The 25,369-nt window shown below is 41.0% G+C and overlaps 1 protein-coding gene across 2 annotated transcripts; it reads right to left on the bottom strand.

Moving 5' to 3' along the window:
- Nucleotides 1-85: 85 nt before the first annotated feature.
- Nucleotides 86-17,773, bottom strand: LOC125007090 (carbohydrate sulfotransferase 11-like). Of its 2 annotated transcripts, XM_047583668.1 has the most exons (3): nt 17,242-17,773; nt 8,228-8,307; nt 86-1,612 (listed from the first exon to the last, which is right to left on the bottom strand). In XM_047583668.1, exons 1-3 carry the CDS (start codon nt 17,333-17,335, stop codon nt 767-769), a joined length of 1,020 nt encoding a protein of 339 aa, XP_047439624.1. In that variant the 5' UTR covers nt 17,336-17,773; the 3' UTR covers nt 86-766. The 2 variants fall into 2 exon arrangements, with proteins under 2 accessions (XP_047439624.1, XP_047439626.1); XM_047583670.1 differs by lacking the exons at nt 8,228-8,307; nt 17,242-17,773 and adding an exon at nt 2,502-2,661.
- Nucleotides 17,774-25,369: the final 7,596 nt, after the last annotated feature.

The raw sequence follows: 25,369 nt of genomic DNA, 5'->3' as shown, positions 1-25,369 counted from the left end.
TTGATTTGTCATTTCAATAAAACATTTGTGACACTAAATGTGTCAGAAAAATAATTGTTGATAACCAATATTCAAAGCAAACCAATTCTTGCCGAGATGCATTTATTTGAAAATTGCGAGAGAAACTATGTATCTATTTTGGTTTGCCTGACTTTGTCAGTCAGAAATAACACAATAAATAAAAACAATGCCATAATTACACAAACATCTCTTCCTACAGTACAAAAAAAGTAAACAGAGTCACAGTTACAAAAGTTGCTGTTGCCGTCCAGGGACGAAATAAGGCCCAAAATCAAAGGCACGTACGTTTGGAGACATTCATTATCTAAATATTCGTTTAATATTTTTATCATTATGCTACTGCACCTTGTAGGGATAAATTTGTTGTGCAAAAACATCTTTGAAACAGCAGACAACATGAAACAAGAAAGTTGAATGGCATCTCAGACATTCAAAGGCAGCGACCAGCATCCGTTTGATCGCTGGCTACAGTTAAATAAAGTTTGCCTTCTTGGTGCAACAACATTAATTTTTTGATGGAAGGTCCTTTCAAAGTTGTACCTGCTCTGTGCACAGAAGTCCTCCATCTTGAACTTTCCTTCGAGCTCCAATCAGGACATGTTTTCAGGTGCTTTTCTCTATTTAAGCAATGTTTGCGGTGTTCGTTATAAGGACTACAGAGATTAACAACTCAAAAACAAACCATACATTTAGTGTCAAGGTTCACAGAGTTCCAGTTAAGTCTGTGGGTGACTGATCCAAAGCCTCATCTAAACTTGAGGTAGGCTGGTATAGAGTAGTTAAAGAGTAGGAAGTCCATGCGATAGAGATTGTACAGCTTCTTCTGGTAAAAAGGGCTGATGTTGTGGAAGAACTGGGCCGCCATGTCTCCTGTAGTCCTGGTGCTCTTGGACGAGGTGGGGAAGCTGACCTGGTCCTCCACCCCAGCCAGCTGCAGCACGTAGCGCGAGTCCTGCTCCAGCGTTTCATATTTCCCCACCACATCGTAGTGGATGAGGCAGGGGTGGCACAGCGAGTGCACCCGCTCCCAGTGCTCGTTGAAGGGCTCCTCTCGCTGGGTGGCCGGGTCCACGAGGTAATACACAAACTCCTCAAACGAGACATCATTTCCTCTCTCCAGAGCCTCCGGCTGCGGGTCCCGCCTGTGCCGCTGCACTATCTTTGTGCCGTATCGTTTATGAAAAGCCGTGTTGTAGCTCCGGGTGAATTTGTTGCGGTACGCAGACACGAGGCGCTCGAAAGGTTCACGAACGAAGACGAACTTCAGGTAGGAGCGCAGGCGCTGGTTGATCTGGGAGGTGGTGTACTCCGAGAGGGTGCGGAGGTTTCCCGGGACGTGGGCCTCGTTGGCGGGGATGGCCAGCGGGTCCGTGTGAGACCCCGATACGCCCGTCAGAACCATGAGCACCCGCTTCCAGTTGGTGCACGCCACTTTGGGCACGTAGCAGTACAGCAAACCGTGCTGGTCGTCCACGATGACGTGCTTCAGGTCCTCAGGGATGAGGACTCTGCGCTTGCGGGTGTAGGAGCGACAGGCTTCCTCTAAAAGCTCCCGTCGACCCTGATGGATGGCCTGCACTGCAGACTCAACCTACAGGACGAGGTAAAGAAGAACGAGTCATTAGCAGCAGTCTCATATCTGACGTGTATTTGTTTCTACAGCTTCATACTCTGTTGTCAGATCCAGTTTCCTTCAGCTCAGAACGATTTAAAAAATCAGGCGCTTCCTATCGCCCTCCGACCTACAAACAGTTTCACATTCATATCATCCAGGCTGGACTACCCTCTACTCAGGTATTACCCAGACCACCACCGCCCGTCTCCAACTAGTCTAAGAATCAAAGAAGCGAGACCACATCACTCCCATTCTTGTACCATTACACTGACTCCCCATTCATTTTATGGTCTTGGTCTTGGCCCTTTGAGCTTCTCAGCCCTTACACCACCTCCAGAACCCTCAGATCCTCAGACTGTGATATGTTGGCTGTGCCACATTTGGGGGGGGGGGGAATAAAAAATCAGGGGACCGGGACTTTTCTGTTGCAGCCCTTTGGCTCTGGAACCAGAAGATATTAGGAGCTCTGTAAGACCCATCTTTATTCTTTGGCTTTCTTTGATTGGTTTTTATTTTTTCATCCGGTCAAATCCTGGGTGTTAATAGCTTTTCATTTGTTGATACATTGATATTGATCTGTATTTTACATGTTTTATACAACATGTTGAATGTGAAGCACTTTGGTGCAAATGCTCTTTGCTTTTCAGGTGCTATATAAATGAAATAAACAATGCCCTGAATTTAGAACTGAAATAGTGACACTGGTTAATGAATCCATGAATCCAACTGATTAATCGTCAAGATACAATATTTGTCCTGCAAAACATGTCTTTTGGTAAAAACTCTGTAATGAAACTGACATTTGAAGGAACTTTATGAAAGAGCCAGTTCCTGATACAATGATCTATTGAAGGAAATAACTCACCGTGGAGGTGACCTGTCGAACACTTTGAGTTTGCATTTGTGTTTGTTTCCTTTTTGCCTCAGGTGTGCACAGACGAGCTGCTGCTGGTTGTTATGTCTCATTGCTCAATCAAGCTGAACAATGCTCCAACTCATCACCAGTTCTTCACTCGATCTAACCCTGCTTTTCTGTGTTTGTTTCAAGTGTAGTGCACGCTCCAGTGATGTGCACATCGATACTGAAATATCGATACTTCTGATACCTCAGTCATTGGAGGTAATGCAGGAACACAGTGTAACTAAACTACTGAGTTGTGGCAACACAACAAACCTTGTGAAACACCTCAGGTTAAACCACAACACAGAATATGAGGCATTTATGATGAGGAGGACAGAAGAGGAGAGTCACAATTAAGTTTTTATAGTAGTTCTTATTATTTTACTTACTTTCTTTTTAGTATTTGAAACAACATTTTCACATTTTGTATGATTGTGTCCCTGTTTGGTTTTTCTGTTGTTGTATTAGCTTGGCTACATAGTAAATGAGGCCACTACCTCAATATACTTCAAATAAATAAATTACTCTGATGTTGTGTATTCTTTATGAAGCTATGATTTGAGTGTATTTACACAAAGTATTGGTATCGGATTGGTATCGCCGATACCAGCCTATAGGATCTGAAAGAAAATCGGTGGTATCAAACATCACTAGCACCCTCCGGCCTTTTCACCAGTCAGCTCCTGTTGATCTTTTACTTTCTTTTTTGGAATTTGTCCTCATTAAAAGTCCTGTCCTTGTGCCTGAACACTAGGTTCTTTATCTTGAGTTCTCCACAACATAACACTATCAGCACAAAATGAAATGCTCACAAAACACTCACAAAATTTGAAGTTTTTATCACAAAATAAACAGCCCAGGTATTTGGACAAAACTGTCTCGCTTAAGTCAGTCTATTCTTCTACTAAACCAAAGTTATCTCAGGCTGGAACTCAGAGAATTATTACCAGACAAGGACGTGAACAGTTTCTGATTTTCGCACTGAACCGGCAACTTTTACTTTTTTTTGCACCAAGAATTCTACTTCCTAATTAAAACCAGGTGACTTCATTTACAACAAACTAGTCAGATCACATACAGTTTGGCTAGTGTGTCACTAGCAGAGGTAAAGATTGGTCTTTTACAGCTCACTTTTTCCCAACCCCCCCATTTCCAAACTTGTAAACTTCAACTCCAGCCTGAGTTGGAGCTCAGTTAGGATTGGGCTTAAAATGTTTCCTGGTTTTAAATCAGGTTGGATCACACATTTACGCATAAACTTTACATCACAAACCCAACTTTGCACAAATAAACACAAAAAAAATCCAAAACTAAACAGAAGAGGAAGGAAGAACTTGCTGTAACTTTGTAAAACTGCGCAGAGAGAAAAAAAAAAATAAAGCAGAAAGCTAAACAACTGGGAATGAGATCATGTTTGGGTAGCGTTCAACACATGGGCTCATTTTTTTGCAGCACGAAAATGAGAGTTAAAATGTTTTGACTAGTTTTTCCTCATCAGCTGTTGGTTAAGCGTTGACTAATCATCCAGATTTAAAATCCTCAACATGTTTGATATTAAGTTGACGAGTCTGTGGGTAGTTTGGTCGATTTAGGAGAGAATCTCTAAACACCTCAGATTACCAGGCAATGTGGACTGATTTTCAACAGAGAGCAACATCTGGACCGGATTTTTCCTCCGATTGTCAGGAGGTGTAACGGGCCCAAAATGTGTGCAACCAGCACATTAAAGGACATCGTTTAAAGGACTTTTTGCACGTTCTGCGTAGCATGTACCAGCCTGCATGTAGCCTCTTGAAAGTGAGGAGACATATTCACAGACTCTTCTCCCCCGGTGGTCTTATAATTATGGTCCATCCTCCGGCATCCTCATGCTGCCTTGGCAAAATTACAGGTCACCCAGTTCGGCTTGGCCTCTAAGTGGCACAAAAGTCTCATTTACTTCTTTCATTTGCTCAGCCTGGCTCACCGCTGCAGCGGTCGGAGCCTGTGAGCTGAGACCCACAGTGGGACTCAGTGCCTGACCTTGTGTGTGGCTCTCTGTGTTTACCGGCAGACACCGGAACATCAAGGACGCACGTCTCGGCAGAGGTTTGTGCGCTGCATGCATGCAACACCATCCTCTCATTCTCTGCGCCCTCAGCCACGTGTATGATTTTGAAAGGTTTTCTGAGGAATACGGAATTCCTAAACCATGTGGATATCCTCGAATTAAAGCTGAGAGTCTTCTCTCTGGGGCTTTATTCATTATATAACTTGAATATATTTTGGCTAAAAAGCAAATAACAAACACCGTGACATGGGCTGCAAAATATGCAGCGCCTCTTAAAAGTTTTTCCACCGCTCCACCTTTATTTTCTACATTTTTACATAGAAATGACCCAAAACATCAAAGGAGAACCCAATCAAACAAATGCAACTAAATCATTTGCACATATCTGTGATTCATGGGTGCTTGTTTTCAGTAGCGTAAGCAGTGATAATGGCAAATAAATAAATATTTCCGGTAACTGCTGATCAGCCGTCGTCAGCGGGAACGTAAAATTGTAGAAATCTTTAGAGTGGTGCAAAAACACTTAATTTTTAAGTTTTCTTGATACGTCTCTGTCTATCAGTCAAAAGAATCTGAGTAGTCTCTGGTAAAATGATTCAATCAGGAATCTGAAGCGCTGAATAAATTCACTTAATAACCTGCAGGCCATTATCCTCCACTTCCAGTCGCCTTTCACCTAATTACAACATGCACGGGTAAAGAGACACAAAATCTGTTACAGATATGAATAAAGACATAAATCTGCCTCACAGGAATCCAGCTCCATGCCGTTTCTATTCTGACATCTTTCCCCACAGAAGGAAACCGCAAGCAATTAAAAGTAAGTGTGTTGTGCTGGAGCTGGTTTGTTATCTGGCGTGTCCACTGTCCTTCTGCTCACAGGGAGATTAAAACCTAAAAGCAGCCGCCACCGAGCCTCCAAGCGGAGCTCCTGGATCAATATTAGAAAAGATGTATGGATTAGTAGAGAAAACGAGAAAAAGCAACAATCCTCACCCAGGGGTGTCCATCAAAGAGAGTCCCTAAAGATAATAATCTAAATGGCTAAACCGAGCACAGAAACACACAATGCATTAAACTAAACGACATTCATTTAGAGCGTCAATTAAAAGGAATATTAAGACACGTGAGAGGAGAGTTTGTTGTTGAAAAGTTGAATGTTAAATACAAATACCTCAGAACCAAGTGACGCCATTGCTGCTATTTAAGAGAAAACAACTGACTGAGATAAGCCAAATAAAACAGGGAGGCGAAGCTTGGATCCAAATATAAAGCTCCATGCTTTTATGTCCTCATATTTTTCTCTGTGTGCTCTATAATTACTCATTGTAATGACTCTGCTCCAAACCACATGCGATCAATAGATGGATGAACATGTCAAATGCCTCAGTAATCTACTGCCCAGATCGCATCATGATGCTCCATAATTCCTTTTAACCCTTTAAAACTGTTTTTTGAATGAGCGTAACTCAACTTTGAATGTGTCAAAGTGTGGCTGAACACTGGGAAGTTGTGCTTTTGTCTGGAAGACTTTCGTGACATGTCAAGGGTAGAACTGCCTTCGATTTTACCTCCAAACAACTCTCTCTTCCTGGGTCTCTCCAGTTCACCTTTTTTTTCCCTGTTGGTGAGTTACGGTAATTAAAGCTAATGCAAGGCAGATGTTTAATGTCTTAAAGGGTTAAAGTTCATGTCTGAACACACAAGAGCTGTGATTGGTAGTAGCATGTTTCCTCTTTAGTATTTCTGTTTCTCACGTTGAGTCCCACAGAGCTTTAAAACGACCATGGATGTTCTACGTCAAGGCAATCCACCAAAACACTGTCAACCTAGTGGACTAGTCGGGGAATCAGGATGGTGTTGGTTCCTCCACCGTCTCCTGGTTTGCTGATTACTTGTCTGTTGTCAGTAATGTGGAGGCACCACATGGGACTGTCCTATCTCCATTTCTGTTCAGTCTTTACATCTAGAGTTCCGGGTCCTGCTACCTGCCGACATTGTCTCATGACTCTGCAGTGGTTGGGTGTATCAGAGATGGACAGGTGGTGGAGTGTAGGATGCTGATAGCGAACTTTGTGGAGTGGTCCCAGGTAAATCAATCAATCAGTTAATCAGTCAATCAATCATGGATAACCCTGACCACCCTCTCCACCAGATGATGGACAGAAAACGGAGCTCGTTCTCCGTTCTTTGAGACAACTCCAATGTCTCAAAGGACGCTATGTCTAAAGCCATATGCCTGTATGTGATAGATAACACTGATTACATTATTTCTTTTTCCTTCTTGTATACACTTTTTTCAATTCACTTATTTTTATAATTCTGTAAAAACTTGCATATAGTAGTTTGTGTTTTTCCTGTTATATATAGTATGTATGGTGTTGAGTGCCTGTACATTGCTGCTGCAACTCCATCCATCCATCCATCCATCCATCCATCCATCCATCCATCCATCCATCCATCCATCCATCCATCCCAGTTACTCCTGAATGTGGACCAAGGAGCAAGGAGCTGGTCATTGACTTCAGGAGGAAGAGACACCACATCACCCATCCAAGGCCTGGAGGTGGAAGTAGTGGACTATTACCAGTACCTGGGAGTCTACATGAACAACAGGCTGGACTGGTTGGACAAGAAGGACCCGAATAGACTCTACTTTCTGAGAAAACTCAGGTCTTTCAATGTTTTTCTAGCAGTCTGTTGTAGCGAGTGCCCTGTACTTTGCTGTGGTTTGTTGGGGGAGTAGTAGCAGCAAAAGACATCAGTAGGATCAACAAAGTGATCTGGGAGTTGCAGATGTTTTTCTCAGTGAGGGACAAGAGGACACTGAATAAACTGCTCTCCATCATGGACAATCCATCCCATCCACTACACCAAAGAGAAGTTCATTCCCCATCAGAATGATTCAGCTCCACTCCCACAGTGAACACTACAGGATTTCTTTTATTCCCTACTTTATCCAGCTGTATAACAGATGAGCTTTTTGCAACAACTAAGCTACTATGACCAATTCATTTCCCTTGTGGATCATTAAAGTCATCTGTCTCTCCGTGTCAGCGTGAGATAGACTAGTGACCTGTCCAGGGTGGACCCCGCCTCTCGCATGATGACAGCTGGGATAGACTCCAGCAACCCCCACGACCCTAGTATGGATAAGTGGTAGTAAAAGATAAGAGACGAGAGAGATCATTAAAGTCTGTCTGAAAAAAAAAAAAAAAAAAGGTTGGTGCTAGATCGGACCAATGGGACCAATGCTCTTCTGCAACCACTTTTATTATGTTGTTAGCCAAGTTAGCGCTTCAGGATAAGTTCTGAGTCACAAACCCTTAGACAATTTACAAAATTTGGGGCCAATTTGCTAGACGAGACCTTATGTTTTACAGTCATCCTGAACAGATATCTCATTGTTTTCACAATTCCAGGCTGCAGACTGGAAGAGACGTCTGTGCACACATACAAACACACACACACACTGGGTTTTGCTTAAGGTTTTTCCATGCCACCATCATTTTAGTGCTTGGTCTGGAGGTTTGTATTGATATTTATCATTACCATAAATAAAGCATGAGAAAGCCTGAATAAGAAAATAATCAAATAAACTATTTGCACAGAAAAGAGTCACTGGATGAGAGCTACTGACCTGGTCACCGTCGTACAGCGCCTGTAGAGGACTCCTCCTCGACTTCTGCCCACCGCCTCTTTCGTCCACCGTCTCCGAGGCTGAGGAAAAAGATCACATCTGTCACTAAATCTGACTGGAAGACCTTCTACAGCACGGATGTGTTTAGGTTAAAGAAAACACCAATGGTCTGGCTGCACAGACCATTACTCATAAAGTATGCTGACTAAAGCTTTTGAATTAAATGGAAACCTTCTGGGACCAATAATTACGTCCCCTCCAAAAAAATATTTTATGTAACAAACACCACCTGTCTAAAAAAAAACAAAAGGTTTCAGCTTTAAAGACCTCACTGGTTTCACCATGTCTTAGCAAAGTTATGAATGTAACATAATGACTAGAGGAGACGTGGTTATAGTGTGAATGCAGATAAAATGTAAAGAGACACGTCACCAAGTAAAATGAGACTCCAAACACGTTGTCACGGTGTCTTTCCTTTTTATGAATGAATGCAGTAATTTAAGTACAGTCAGTGGATGATTGTTAATATAAATGAATTAAAAATGAATTTGATATAAATATAGAACTTTCCTAATCATTCTTTCTTATAATACATAATGTATTAAATTGTGTATTCCATTGTACTCTCTTTAAGAATAATTCAATTACAACAAAGGCAACTGTTGTAAACTTTAAAAGTAAACTTTATTTGGTTTGTTTTTGCCACTGTTAGAGTTGCTCCAGTTTGGTTGTAATGTTAGATTAAATGAGGTTATTGGCCGTAAAGAGAGTATTGTTTCCTATGGTTTAAATGTAGCTTTGTCAGACTGTGTGAGCTGAAAGAGAGCAGAGAGAAAAGCTAGAGGACCTTGATAAGGTCAGGGCGTGTTGGCTACTAGTATGAGGTTTCAGCCCGACATCAAATTACAGTTTCACAGGCTCAGAGTCTCTTTACACAATTTCACAACCAGAACCTGGACTTAGGGTCGGGGTTAGGTTCATTTGGACGGTCTGTGGAATCCACGGAGAGAGTGGAGGTCACACTGAATCTTTGTAAGGAAACAGCTGCTCTGTACTACTGCAATAAAAAAACAACAAATTAGGTATATTTTAAAACAGAAGGAAAGCCTGGGTTATAAACAGGGGTGTGGAGTTAAAATCCACAGGTACTTAACAGAAGTACAGGGTCGAGCAACAGAATACAGTGGAGTTGCACTATAAATCAGGACATCGTCGCCTCTACAGCCCGAAACTCCATGAAGATGAAACACACAAACACATTTAAACCAGTTTGAATGAAAATATACAAACATACTTCCAAAAATGGTGCCTTTTTATTTTCAAGGCATTTTGTGACGTGCAAGTTGGACAGAATATTACTTTAAATACTATAGATACAACAAAGACTAAGAAATAAATTAACCAATACAAAATAAAAATCAAAACAAACTGTCATAATTATAATAAAAACAGTGGCGTGGGGTCTCACAGTCTCAAAGATGCTATATTTCTCTGCTTTAAAGAAATTAAATTCCTTGTTGCAGGTTGCCCAGTCTGCATCTTTTGAGGTGTTCTCTTAATTCTTTGTTTGGAGCTAAATATAATACTAATATATTCACTTTATAGGGCACTTGAAAATTCTTAATTCCAACCCTAGAGTGTTAAAGGCATAAAAGGCATAAAAACACTTTTTTACTTTTGTGAAATTTTTCAAACTTTTAAATTTTCACAGAGAAAATCAAGATTAATGAATTTACCATATATGGTTCCTTGCCCTTAAGTTGTAAACAAATGTAAGCATGTATTTTCGACCATTAAAACTGATTCAGGCACTTGGCAACAAACACATTAACACAACATAAGGACACTTCTCCATGGTACCTAATAAATCAGTTCTGCTCAGTATTCATGCAGAGGTGGACGTTGTCGGCCTGAGAATGTTTCCCTAATCTTCTCTGACTGACTGAATGTAAACCACATGCTTCTAAACCTCACTCAGAGGAACAGGGATGCAATTTAAAATGTGTGCTGAAGTTACCAAATATGGTTCCTCGCCCCATAAAGGGTTAAATACAAGAAGAAAGATGAAAAGGTGTGTAAGTAAGATTTATCTGAGTTTGAATTTCTACATGCTGTATTTTAGTCCTTTTAGTAAAACGAAGAGCCAGAGATGCTGCTGATTTCTGCTGCCAACAGGTGATTTTGCCCTTTGCCGCGAGGAACCCGAGTGATGCCTCATCCTCAACAGGGACCTGATTCATCTGAGCTGTTTTCAGAAACAACCAGTGACTCAGGAAGACATTTGCGCCACGTTGCTCCCAAAGGCCCATTTTTCACCTCCCTTAAGTGAAACACCAGTCAGCGAAGGTAACGTCTGAAACTATTTAGGAAGCGACAACTACTTGGCAGACGGCAGCAACAAGCTGAGATGGCACACTGAAAGGGCTCACTGTGTGTCATCAGTCCACGGTTAATGCGGTCTCACACAGCAAGCGAGGAAATTTACAGTTCGCATTTTGCCACGAGGTATTCGACAGAGAGCCAGGTGAAAATATTAAACATATAAACTGATTATTTTTTCATATCTGCACAGCTGGATATAGAGAACGGGAAACTGTTCATTGCAAAATGGTGCAAATAAGATTCTACAAACACACCTTCATAAGGCATGGTCAACGGTATGAAATAATAATTAAAAAAATGCCTCATATATTCCTGTTACTATAAGACTCATGAGTTCCACCAGACCCACCTAAGGACTATTCAAAAGAAGGAGTTCCATTGGTTTAACCCTGTCTAGACCCAAAACCCGGGAGCATTCCTCTTGGTGCGCACGGATCCGAGGGCTTCGGAAACGCGGAATAAAGAAAGGCTGATGTGTGCTCCTCAAGTCCAGGCCATAAACGAAGCTCTGTGTTTAGGTCCCGCTGAGAAAACTTCGGCCCCCTCCACCCCGACTTCTCCTGCCAAAGAGTAGCTTTACTGAGACACACGCCGTACAAGGGAAGGCCTGATCCTTTTACGCCACAAATGTGTGCGTAGAGGGTGTTAGTGCGAGCGTGGCGGCATGTGGGTGGCGTAGTTTCTGTTTATCGAGTCGTATTAGAATGTATGCAGATGTGAGGGTCTTTCTGATCTTGGTCAGAAGCGTGAAGATGCTCCGGGGAGCCACACATCAGTCGGCTCAAGGTTACATGGACAGTTGGACGGTTGCATTTAAACAGTTGGAAGCGCAAGTGTCCTTCTGAGAGAGGATTAAGACAGAAGACAAATAGTGACTAAAATATTGGGCAATGACATGTGCAGCTGTTGAATACACAGATATCCCAAGATGTATCATCTGGATCTTATCTGGAGCTTCTCCAACGTTTAATCAGTAACCGGAGAGTTGACTGCCAGCCACAAATGTTGAGTTCAGTAGCTAATCATTTATTCAACACAGAGTCAAATAGTGACCTGGTGAAAAACAAACAAAAAAAAAAAGTCACCAATGTTGTGCATTTATTCTGAACGCATTGGTGCATTATATATACACCAATCAGGCATAACATTATGACAGGAGAAGTGAATTACATTGACCACCTTGTGACAATTCAATGTTCTGCTGGGAAACTTTTGGATCTGGCATTTGTGTAGATGTTTCTTAGACATGTAGCGCTCACCTAGACCAGACCAGGGACCCCCACTCCAAAGCAATGACACTCCAACCCCAGCAGGATACAGGCACACACACACACAAACACTTCAGATATAACAAGGTGTTGAAATCCTCAAAATGATCCCAGGGAGGCCCCTCCTCTCTACTCATAGGACCCAAAGGCCCCCACTAACAATATTCCATGTCCATTCTCTGATGAGTCACAACTATTTTGGAGTCGCGAGATGTTATGTCTGATCGGTGCGCTTAGCTGGTTGTTAGGGTGCACCCCCTGAGAACCATGAAAATCTGCACCAAATTATGCAGATAATTTATCACCATACGAGGACCACTGAACGTCTGAGTGACAGTGATTCAGCCACTGACACTTATTGAGCAATTTCCACCTGGATAAGACAGACAACCACTCGAGAACATCAGCCATAAAAGCAGATGGTCCTAATTAAATTCTGGAGAACTCCCTGCATAGTACTTGTTGTATAATCGGCTCTGGTGGCGCAGTGTTCTGAATGTGCAGCTGGAATGGAGGAGAACACCATGACCTGTCATCAAACTTCCCCGGATGGCCGGGGATCTGACAGCAGCGAGGAGGCGGAGCCGATTTTAAACTGGCAACGGTGCAGGGTGTCATAATATGATGGGCAGGTCCTTTGCGAATGTTTTGTTCTGTTTTCGATCGGATAAAGTCGCATCCACATGTCCATGCAAGACCTGATGCCATGCGTGGCTCTGAGGAGTCCGGGAAGACAAAGTTTAATGTGGTGCAGGTGTTCCAATAAAGCCGGTTGAGCTGCTAATACTTATGACTTCCATGGCCTCGTGTCAAGCCCAGACAAGGAAGGTATGAGGCAAGGGCACCTCTCTAGCACACTGATAATGGCAGCCTCCTCGAGGCCCTAATGATGGCCTTAGGTACTGCTTGTAATTAAATCTATAGAGGTGGCTATATGACGGCCATCAACTGCATCTGCAGTGCTACTGGCGACAAGCTCTGAGTTTTAGTTGCAGAGCTATAGGAAAGAAGATCCTGACAATGCAATAAAACACAACAACACATTCCTGACCACGCTGTAGCTCACAGCCCTCCTCCTCTCCAGTCCCTGTGTCTGTGTAGCATATGGAGTAGCCACAGGTCAGATGTCCTTGCAGTAAAGATATCACACACTCTTTCTTTTCTTTTCTTTGCAGCATGTGTTACTTTTTTTTTTTTTTTTTTTTTTACCATACTGGACAATCCCAGTATCACTCAGTATCTATGTAATTATACTAAATTTAGATCAGCACTGTGAGTCCTGTGGGCAAAAGCAGGCAGATAAAAAAACAAAAAAACCAACTCACAACGGTTTCATATTGTGTAGCTCTGACTGCAGTGCATTCCTTTGTTATTTGGCTGCCCTGTTGAAACTTTATACAGTTCTTAAGCAAACAATATGACCTTTATCCCAGATGGAGGTGAAGGAGGCCCAGATGCAAATAGGACTGACTGACTGACTGGCAGCATATCTGAAACCAATTTAGATCCATTTAAAGCCGATGGAAAGACTTAATGCTTGAAACATGAGAGGCAGTCTAAGTAGAAGCTACAGAAACACAAAACACAAAAGAGGCAATGCAGATACAACTTACACTGTAAATGACAGTGAAATGAACAGTTTTTGTAATTTTGTGGAATGAGCAATTAAGTGAAATGAAAAGATTGTGGATATGGGTTTTAATTGCAGTTTGAGCTGCAGCTTCTTGTGTTAGGGTGCATAGCCCTAGCTCTAACCCTAACCCTAGCCCTAACCCTAACCCTAACTCTAACACGATGGAATAGTTATGATGGGACCTGGATACATTATTTAAGTCCGTCTCTGTGTGTAATACAAAAACAGGAAGTCTGTGAGCTCGGCCAGTGGACAATTCTCCAGAGAAACAAGGACATCTGTGTTTTTTTTTTTTTTTTGTGTCACAAAGTTGGAAAACTTTTTGGAATAACTTTCATTTTACTGAGTAAGGCGGCGTCTCATTTTTCCGGTATCTTCTTAACACACTTGTGTCATTGTCGTGTTTATTTTTACACCCAGAAGATATGGTGCAATGATATGGTGTTTAGTTTTTGTTTTTATTTCTGTGTTTGGTCTCCACCATCTAGAATAGCATTTACTGTATTTATTTTGGTTTTATTTTAGCCACTAAGCGGGAACCAATTAAAGCGGCAAAGTTGCAGGCAAACCCGAACCAAAACAATGAGCTGAAAAACAATGCAGTTGCTTTTAATCACAAAACAGATTAGCTATTACATTGATTGAAGCCAGTTTAATAGGGGAGCTACTTTGGAACACAACCACAGCAGGGATTGTGGCCCTCGCCAGAAATGGCATCCATGTCAGTCCTGAGTTCTTGAACCATTATTGGATGTGAACAAACCCAAAAACCCCCAAGGACACATTTGAGATCTGGAGCTCTGGATTGTATTCGACCACATTCTTCTTATAGTAGTGCCAACACATGTGTGCTTTGGCAACACTAACCGGCTGCCTGTTCACCTGATAGCCTCTGCATAAACATCGTTTCAGTGCATCAGATGTACATCTTGCTTCGGGAAGTATACTCCAAATCATCAGTGAACAAAAAACCGTGGGTTGAAAGTTGAGTCAGCACATGAGAAGAAAACAAAAACCTGCTATCAACAATGACAAATTGCCAGTAGAGACAAAAGAACAGCAAGTGTTGCTGCTTCTCAAGAATCTTTTAATATATTCGGTCCTTGTCATAAACTGTGATGCTTTCAGTTCTGCTTCTGTCGCAGGGGCATTCAAGTGAATTTTGCTTTGCCACTTTCTGTTGGGTCTGTTCTTGTCCGTCACATTTTTTCCTCAACAACCAGTTTGACATGTTGTCGCAGAAGCAGAGGTGTGACTAGCGGTATGATGTGTTTTTAGGGCACCATAGGCCAGTCATTGTAAATGTCATTAAACAGACCAGGGCTTATCTTGCTACGACACGTCTAAATGTCTGGGAAAGCTTGTGTGGGTTGCATTTCCAGTTGATGAAGAACATCAGCATTGTTTTTGGAACAGGGGTACAACTGCATCACACTGACTGCTGCAAACATTGCAAAAGTAAGTGAAAACCCCTCCTGTGTCAAGTGAATAGGACAGTGATGAAGTTTGTTCAGCCATTCCTGGGATACAAGTTTTGTTTATCAATAGTACGTGGTAGTTTGGATTTGACACGTTTTCGACTGTTAGTAGAAACACAGACTTGGCAGGATGGGAGAAGGTGGTGTGTCATTCTGAAACTGATACCAGGGATATAATGTTATCGTGATATATTGCATTCTCTAGTCCATAGGATTTCAACACCATGCAGTACGTTTACATGCCCGTGAAAAAAAAAACGATTTAATGCCTTAATCGGACTATAACTGGACTTGTAAACACGTTACTTCACTGAAATCTGAATTCTCTTTATCCGAAACGCTTAATCGCACTACTCACAGGTTAATGCGTGTGCGCATGATCCACAAACGCTGCGCTGGCGTAGGACCCCGGAACAAAAATAACCAAGAAAGCCGGTCGCAAAAGAAGAAGAAGGTAAACAGAGCTGGTAAAACAACCGTCTAAGTGATAGCACACATCTTGTCTGCAATAGAAGTAGCGCGCATTACGTACGAGATTTAAAAAAAAAATGTACTGTTGTTTGAAATGCCCACTGAAATGACACATATCGCCCCCTAGTGTGGAGGAGGAGGACATGTTCCTGTCAGTTATTCGATTTTCTCCACTGCATGTAAACTGGGACGAGACTGTAGTCTGTAAGTCGAATTAAGCTCAGCGTGTAAACGCACTGACTGAGGTCAAAATGGATCACTTTGATACTAGAACAAGTAGTCCACAAACACAGGCACCTGAAAAGGTCCTGACCCTCTGTCTGATAACATCTGGCCCTACCACATTTAGATATCTGTTAATTATTTTCTGTTATTCTGTAGCTTAATAGCTTAATATTGAATGCAAAATGATAATAATAATGTATATTTATAAACAGCACTAGTTTAACGTAGAACACATATATAGTAGGTAGGGGGTCCCTACTTAATCTTTCCATCAGTTCAGGGGTCCTTGAAAAACGTTGAAGATCCCATACAAGTTAAAGGTGCCTTTAAATTACTGCAGGACCTAGGTCTTTTTTGCCGGTGGGATTTATTTTTGTTTCTACTTCCTGCTTCACTTTCAACAATCGGGACTGAAACTTTAGCCACACAAACATTTGTATCTCCGAACCTCCTCGGGTAACTTTTCCTCAATGCGTTCCACCTGCATTGATCCAAAACAATCAATTTGGAAAATTGCGAAGTGATGGAAAATACTCAACAGCCAAACCACGCCACATAATTACATTTGAGGCGTGCGTCAGTTGCAGCGTTTGTGTCGGTTTCTCTGAGAAATAGAACCAGGTCACGATCTGGCATTTGGACTTTGCTCGGTCAAGTGCGTCCTACAAGATCATAAACTTTTTTTTTTTTATTTAACCTGCGATACTTCTAATAGCCCCAGAGATTCACTTGCAGTTCAACAGCACATTGATAGCTCTGAACCCTTTTGGTGCCACATAAGGCCGGTCTTTCATAGATTCCTAATAACATGTCTACTTCACACAGATCCAGAACCAGCCAAGCTCCGTCTTTAAAAAAAAAAAAGAAAAAAGTCCTTCTCACTGTATGGGCTATATATGCACTTTAGGCCCCTGGTAAAGCTGAGAATGTGTGAATGAGGCCTTTGTATGAGGCAGAGTGGGACCTGGGAAGAGGTGGAAGCAGATCCCAGCAAGGGACAACCCCACTAACCAGCCAGCTGCAACTACTCACTCCCAGCTTTCCTCCACGTAGCAGAGGAGACGCTTCTCAATAAACTTCTAGCTGTTGAAACGGTCCCTTGAACGAGATCTGTGGTTCAGAGGGAAACGGAGACGTGGAGGGACGATGTAGAAGTCTGAGCTGGATGGGTGGGGTGCTGTGGTGTCATAATGATGAAAGTGGACAGTACACACAGACAGAGGAATCCTTTAAATTTTACGGAGAGGTGTCCGTTCGTCTCCTTCCATGCACTTTTATGTGAATTGAATTATCGCTATGCCCCATCCTGTATCATTATGCCCTAAATGTCACATGATTTGTAATGATATATATAATGATGGAATTAGGTCAAATATTTGCCAAACTTTTTTTTTTTTAATTAAAGAGCCATTACATTTCAATGCTTTAATTATTCAGCTCCCTTAAAATGAATATATCAGTCAATGTGATGATGGGGTGTGAAAGCAAGTTTGAAATGTAACATAAGACATGAGTATTGTTCAGCCATTGTCCCGATTTAACAGATCTTGTGCTCACCTGGCTTCAGGCCGCTGTTGAAGTAGAAGATGACCATAAAGAAACATCCCAGGCACAAGGCGAAAACCATCCGGATAACTTTGGGTTTCCTCATCCTCAGTCTCGGCGGGGACCCACCGACAAGCCGGGCCGGATGTATATATCAGCGTGGGGGGGTGTGTGTGGGTTTGGGGTGGGGTGGGGTGGGGGGTCCGCTACTTTATCACCGATAAGAGCATCGATCCGGCTCCTCGACCTTTGCTGCTCCAACACATCCTCGCATGTCGGGTCAGGAGGAGGCCAGCGGGCTGCGGGCTCCGTGGATTTCGGTTACCGACGCGCCTGTGTGTGCAGCCGTGGAGCAAGCCGAGCAGGAGGCATTACAGCCGGGGTAGTCCGCGCAGAGGCCGCCGGCCTGGTTGTGGAAGACGAGTGGAGGGATATATATACATATATATGTATAAATATATACACCGACAGCTCTTCCCAAACGTTTGCTTAACCCCTTTCTCCCACGAAACACACCGGGAGACTCGGTTTATGACCGAGCTGGAGCTGACGCGTTGCCAAGGTGGGGGGAGTCTCGGCTGAGCCTTTCAAAATAAAAGTCCCGTAAGGGGGACTTCGATAAACCTTTTGGTGTCATTCGAGAGCTCTATCGCAGGGATGTCAAACTCATTTTAGTTCAGGGGCCACACAGAGCACAGATTGATCTGAAGGGGGCCGAAGCAGTAACACTAAGGTGTATAAATAACTCCAAATTTGTTTTTAGTGCAAAGGAGATCATGATAAAAGTGTTTGCTGCACTATTGAAAATAATGAAATAATAATAATAATATTAATAAATCTGTGCAGTTCTAGGCCTCAATGTCGTGTTTTAATGGAAAAATTGTAAAAATAACATTGTCTCAACTCAACTTTATTTATTTACAGAGCTCTTTTAAAACGGAACAAAGTGCTGTAGGTTAGTAGAATAAGAACCTAAGACATAAAACAATTAAAAGCAATAAAACAGTAAAAGAATAAACACAATAAAAACACACAAAAACAGCCGAAGAACATTTCATCTAATTTTATGACGGTGAATCACGGGGAATTCTTGGAAGTGTTTTCTATTTGTGATAAGATAACAGCATTGTCTAAATGTCGGTCAGTGAAATAGAGCAGAGAAACCACAAGGTCAAACGATATCAGCAAACAGCTACAAGGGGTTTGACCCGAGATATGCAGTAATGTGTAAAAGCATAGGACGTGAGTTCTGATGTTTGGGAATCATATTTGATTCACTCGTTAGTGTCTGCAAACATCATCAGAGACAACATGACCAGTAAAACCATTGATCTGCCAAGAGTGTTGCCACAGTTACCTTGAAAAGTAATCAGGCCAACTATTCTTAATAGTTAAACAATAACGTATTTTAATGGTCTTATTGTTTTACTGTATGACTTTGTCCTCTGGATTTTTTATTGTTGTATTAGCTCGACTATATAGTAAATTAGGTCACGACCTCAATATACTTCCAATTTTAAAATAAATAAATAAACTACGCTGATGTCTTGTATTCTTTATGAAGCTATGATATGAAATACACAACTTTTTTTTTTTGTTTTTTGTTTTTTTTTTACATAAAGTATCGGTATCGGGTCAGTATCGCCGATACCACCCTGAATTTTAATCAATATTGGATCGGAAATGAAATCGAATCAAATTTGTGTGGACGTAAGAAATCAAATACTGCCCGCTTCAATAGTTTAATAAAAGTTTAATTAAATTTTAATTGAAAGAATATTCAGTGTATTGACCTGAACTTCTGGAGATGGTGCCGAATGAAAAAATGTCATAATTTCCAAGAGTCTTTCACTGAGAATTGATAGATGATGGGTCGTTATTATTGTGATCCTGGTTTCATAGTTTAAACAAACTGTGTTGGGTTAAAGTTCTGAAAGCTCAGCAGAAATCCTTCGTCCCTTTTCCAACGAATAAAGCCATAAATCTGATTGTGTTTTAACGGTGACGCACTTCTAGTACGACACTTTGCCAAGCTATCTGCGTGACACCCGGGTCAGGATTACACAGGAAATTCTGTTTTTTAAATCTTGCCAGTGTAAAGAAGGAAGATCATTTCATGTGGATTTAATGAATCACATTTCCACCAAACTATATTCTCTTTTGAACTTTTCTAACTTTGTGTGCTGAGCATTGGTCAACATGACACCAGACGTACGTGTCCAGTGTATTGTCACCGTACACATACGATATCATGGGGAGTTGGACCAATGTAGGAAGGTATAGTAACGAAGTAGAACTACTTCACTACTGTACTTAAGTACCAAAATGCTGTATCTGTACTCTACTGGAGTATTACAGATTTCTTGTACTTCTACTTTTACTTTACTACATATTTTTGATGAGTTTAACACTTTCCCTCGACACATTTTTATGCGCTGCATCGTTCCTCGTTACAGTCATTGGTTATTTGTTTTTCCGATACAATATCAATTTTGAATGTTTTAATAACGATTTTAAAAGAAAAAGTCATGTTTTAGTGCCATAAATTGAAAATGGATCATTCAATTATTTTTTGACTCAATTTGTCCAATGGATTATCACTGTCTTCTGACATACAACTCGTATTTTAAGCAGCATTTAAAATTTCTCAGTGAACTAGAATATTGCAACATATCGCAATATCATAATATCGCAATAATGTATCGTATCGTGACTCAGGTATCTTGATGTGTATCGTGAAGTCATTGCAGATACCCACCTCTGGTACCTAACTAAAATTAGTAAAGTTAATGTGAGCTAACTAGCTAGCTAATTTTAGCTGTTGCTTTGGTGCTGGGAGCTTTCTCTAACATTATGTTTCATCAGTTTACATCAAAGCTGACCATAGCGTCCCAACAGGCAATTTGAACTTACTTTGTTTTCATCTTTCATGTAGTATTTTGTGAATGGACAGTCCACTCCTGAGGCTAGTGACTGTACATGTATACATGTACTCTATCTTGTACAGTCCTGTCCTTGTACTGCTGCTGTAGCCAAATTAATTGTGAGTGTCCTTTAGGCTAAACAATGATATTCAAACTTTTGACCGCTTTCTTTAATAACTACATAACACAATACTTGTACTTTTTCTTTCAGTACTTGAGTAGTAAATAATAAAATAAGCTTCTTGTAATACTTAAGTACAAAAAATGTTTAATACTTTAGAACTTTTACTTAAATCTGGTGCTTAAAGAACACTTCTGCAACTTCTACTCAAGTCATGCTTTGATAGAGTATTTGTACTTTTACTCAAGTCTGGTTCTCTAGTACTTTATACATGTCTGGACCAATGTGACAGGTTTTATGACTGCTCCTATTCTGAGATTTCAGGTCTGTAGATGGAGAAGCTCATGACATCAGGTCACTCCAGTCACTGCAGGACAGAAATCCAGGTTTAGCTAATTAGCATGTAGAGCTTCCTGCAGAGCTGCCCTTGACCTCTGGCCTCCCCTGCATTCCACATGTCCATCATGCCAGGAGTTTTGGATCAGAATCCCCGGGAGAAGTCGGGATGGTTTAGGAGACACGCGACTGATCAAACCCCAGGGCTGATGGCGAGACAGTGAGAAGCCTGTCAGTGTTTACTGTCTGAGAGCAGCAACGATGACTAACGGTCAGCGGCTAAGCGCTGGCCAGAAGTCAGCACACATTTCCCCAACGATTAACCAATCAGAGTCAACACTTGGTCAAAGGTTACACAAGCAGGCCTGGCACGGAAAGCTGCCAGTTTGAATCTGATCTGTGATGATGGTGATGAACTCAGATGGATTATCAAACAGGCCGACGTGAAAACAAGCGCGGGGCCCGCGGACTTCACCTGCAAAATGTCACTGAAAGAAACAAGAAAATGACCTCAAGTACTCCCAGAGTGGTGACATAGATGGCTACAAAGAGATGCAAAATGACCACAAAAAAGATCGGTAGAATTTGTGATTTAAAATAAACACAAAGAGACTGAAAACAAGTAGAAAAGAAACAAAACCACATCCAAGCAAAAAGATTACAAGGTGATGCAAAACGACAACACAACAAATGCAAGATGACACCAAATGGACGTAGAGCGATTACAGAGAGATAAAAATGACCACAAAGAAATGCAAACTTACGACAAAAGATTGCAGAGAAGTGACCACAAAAACGTAAAAATGATTACAACCAAATCACAACTACTGCAAAGAAACGCAAAATTACCACAGAGACCCACAATATGGGTCAAGACACCCCCCAAAATTATACAAAAACTACAAAAAAAACCCCAAACAAAACAAAACAAGGTAAAACATGGGTATAGAGCAGGAATGTTGAAGTCATTTCAGTTCAGGGGCCACACACAGCCCCAGGGGTCGGACCAGTAACACAATACAACATCCATGTCTGTGCCAAAATCACAGCAGCGAGTGCAAAAAAAAAAAATGTCTGAGCAGTTCCAAACTATGAACAGTTAAACCAGGCGTTTTTACATTACACTAACTTAAATTAACTTAAAAATAACAACAACTCGAAATGTTTCCCTTTGTTTTGGTGCAAAGAACCTCAAGTACGTTATGAAAATTTTTACATTTAATGAACAACCTTCACATTTCTTAAGAAAAACAAGTCATCTTGCAGTATGGTCCAAGAGGGGAGTCATGATATCGATGACCTGCTCTAACTCCACCAGTTACAAAGACATGTTGGATTATACACTGTGATTGTTTATAATTTTTTTTCTCTCACGGCCCCATGGCACCCCTTTACAGAGTGGTTGGCATGGCAATCAATTCTCATAAACTGACAGATGAACATGCATCAACAGTATATTAACTGCCTAAAGTGACAGAAACCATCCTTGAAGAAAATTATTTGACATGTATTCTAATGTTTTAGTTTGGCCCAAGTCCCATCCACAAACACACTGCCTTGAGGAGCTTATGATCTATACTGCGGCCAGTCAACAAGGGGGAGCTCTACTGGCTTTGGCTTCACTTTACAGTCCATGGTCTCATTGTTGTGTTATATCGTACATTTGTGTGTTCGAAATGAACACAAAGACACGAAACAGCTTTGAAATAAACAAAAAGGGGATAAAAATTTGTGGAAAAGAAACAACAAAATCCAGTCCAAAGCAACTGTAATGAAATGCAGGATGACCACAAAGAGGGACATGGTAAAAAATAAAAAAATTAAATAAATAAAAATAAAGTGCCACAAAACATCCGCAAAGAAATTCAAAAGGACCTCAGACAGAAACAAAACTTAATTTAGCACGGCCACAGTCATGGTCAGATGAAATGATTAATGCTGCAAATGTAATAGTTTAACTGTTACATTGTTATCTATCACCAGTTAGTAAATACATTCATTATCTTTTTATGAAATTAACTTTGATAATGATCCTTGTAACAATGACAAACAGCATTTTAATCAATGTGGCGGCCTTACGAAAACGAGCGAGACAACGCAAAGAAATGTGCATGACAGTAAAGTTGCGTCAGTGTATTTTGGCTTCAAAGAAATACTCCTAATGTCTGAAAGCTCAATAAACTACCACAGTGAATCCCTGGAGGATTCCTGGAGGAAGGCTGAGGCAATGTCTACATTTCAGCTTGATGCAGTTTGTCTGGGTAGGACAACAGAGAAACCACAAGGTCAAACGACAATCAGCAAACGGCTAAGAGATGACATGTGATAATGTGTAAACACTTCACATGAGACATGAGACATGAGACCCCATAACCCTCCAGAGGACAAGCAGTTACTGAATAATAATGACCTTTATTTATCGTCTTCTTTCGAAATAACATCACAAAGTGCTTCACAAAAACATGAAAAAGGAAATTTGCAATTTAAAAGCAGGTGCTACCGTTTGCTTTTATCATATTTATATTGTATTTTATTGTGTATAGCTACTATAGTTTCTTTTTTTATTGCTCCTGAGCTAAAGAGCAGCACTGGACAATGCAGTAAAAGCTTCTTATTCTTCTAACAAAGTTAATAAAAGTAGAACAGTTAAAAGAAAAACAATAAAACACAACGCCATACTACGGAAGCCCTAAGCTGCCATGCATTCACACATATCATTTCATCCGTTTTCCTGTGATAACGAGTTAATTTCCTCTGTTTTCTCGAGATCTCAAGTTATTTATTTCATTATCTCGGGAAAGCAAAGTTTTGTTTTCTTGAGACTTATTGTGTATGTAGCAAACATTAAAGCACAAAACATTCACCTTAATGTAGACATATTACATTAAGATGTTATTTTACTACATAAAAGTGTTAAAGGTATCCATCAGTCAGCATGACGGAGCTCTCTCGAATTAAACATATCGAGATCTTGAGAAAACAAAACTTTGTTTTCCTGAGATATCAAGATTTTTATCTCAAGAAAACCGAGGAAATTAACTCATTATCACAGGAAAACTGAAATAAATAACTGCTTAGGGCTTCCATACCATACAGTTAAGAACATAATTAAAACTCACTTAGAACTCAAGTAAAACTAAGAAAGTCTCTCCGATAAAAACATGTTTTAAGTAGCGATTAACTCGGGCAGATCGTTCCACAGCCGTGGGGCCCTGACTGCAAACACCCTGTCACATTTTGTTTTTGTCCTGGAACAGGCATTAGACCTCTACCCGTTTACCTCAAGGTACGTGTTGGCCTGTGTGGTGCTAAAAGATCAGCGATGTAGCCCAGGACTCAGCCACGAAGAGCTTTAAAGGTTATCAGTGACACCTTAAATACAGCGTACTGGGAGCTGGTGGAGATCTGCTAAAACTGGAATGATGTGATCCCTTTTCCTGGGTCTGGTTAAAAGCCTGGCAGCTGAGTTTTGGACTCTCTGAAGTCGTGCAGTTGCTTTATTGATCAAACATGCAACAAGGCTTGTTGCAGTAATCCAGATGTGATGAAATAAAATAATGTACAATAGCTTCTTTGTCTTTAAAAGATAAAATGGGCTCAGTCTGTGAATTGATAGTCAGATGGTTAAAAACTAGTTTGAGCTGTGTTGGTAACATGGGACTCAAACCTCAGGTCAGACTTAATCCAGACCCAGAGGTTATTCACAACAGTACTGATGATCTTGCAGAGGGAACCATCCAAGGGTAGAACTTACTTTGGCAGCTGTTGAGGTCCGATAATAATCATTTAATAACAATAATTGCGTAATGAACTCAGGGTTCCCATGTGTGACATGCTAAAAGCCAGGTAGACGTAGGTATCGTCTGCATAGAAGTGGAAAGAGGCACCAAAGGAAGCAAAGAAAACAAAAAAAAAGGTCCTAAAACCGACCCCTGAGGAACACCACATTTCACCATATTGCACACAGATGATTTAAAATTATTCAGAGTAACATAAAACCTTCTGTCTGATAATTGTGAGGAGAACCAGTCAAGGATTGTCCCTGATGTGATAAGGTATGATGTAATAACTTACTACACCAATTCCTGGAGATGTTGCCTTCATTGTTATCTGAATGTGTGACAAAAATGATGAGTGCATACAACAGAGCTGCTGAGAAATCTTAGAGAAGTGTAGTATTTTTACTAAAAAGCTAAAAGCAAATTGCATGAGAGAAATTATGCTAGAACCGTTAAGCATGTCCACTGTGGTCTGTCCATGGCTGCGTGGTGTCTTTCAAGTCAGGCTTCATTAACCACAATGTAGCATGACCACGGTTACCTCAGTTTGAGATTTGTTTGTTAATGTTGGAAGGAGTTTTAAGTTGCCTAAAGCTGCTAGCCTTAAAAAGCAGATTACAAAGTCACATTTTTATTACCTAATTATTTTTATTTCATCCTAATTTGATGTCTTTAGTCCCAATATGGAGTTCTACTTCCGTGCATGTAGTCAACACAACTCAGAGGAGAAATGGTGCACCAAACCACCGTCTAGCAGGTTTGTCCTATGTGAAGAGGGGGAAAGGTGATATAATGTATTGTATAACATATATAATACATGGATTCCATCTCTTTGTCCAAGTTCAAGGCTCTTATCTCAGCTGCAGAGTCACTTGATACATTGAACAGCCTCCTTCCCTACTAGAAAACCTGCCCTGAAAACTCATTTTCTGCAGAGGAGGAGGAGGAGGAGGAGGAGAACAAGGAGGAGGAGGCTCATT

This window comes from Mugil cephalus, chromosome 4 (genome assembly GCF_022458985.1).
Source record: "Mugil cephalus isolate CIBA_MC_2020 chromosome 4, CIBA_Mcephalus_1.1, whole genome shotgun sequence".
Taxonomy (NCBI): domain Eukaryota; kingdom Metazoa; phylum Chordata; class Actinopteri; order Mugiliformes; family Mugilidae; genus Mugil; species Mugil cephalus.
The sequence above is the reverse complement of the archived record's forward strand: the minus strand, read 5'-3'. Positions and strand labels throughout refer to the sequence as shown.

Excerpts from the sequence above, each read along its gene's own strand:
- LOC125007090 (XM_047583668.1), bottom strand. The coding sequence starts at position 17,335 with ATGAGGAAACCCAAAGTTATCCGGATGGTTTTCGCCTTGTGCCTGGGA. Across the intron at positions 8,308-17,241 it reads CAACAGCGGCCTGAAGCCAG|CCTCGGAGACGGTGGACGAA; the intron begins GTGAGCACAAGA and ends CTTTTTCCTCAG. Across the intron at positions 1,613-8,227 it reads CGCTGTACGACGGTGACCAG|GTTGAGTCTGCAGTGCAGGC; the intron begins GTCAGTAGCTCT and ends CTCGTCCTGTAG.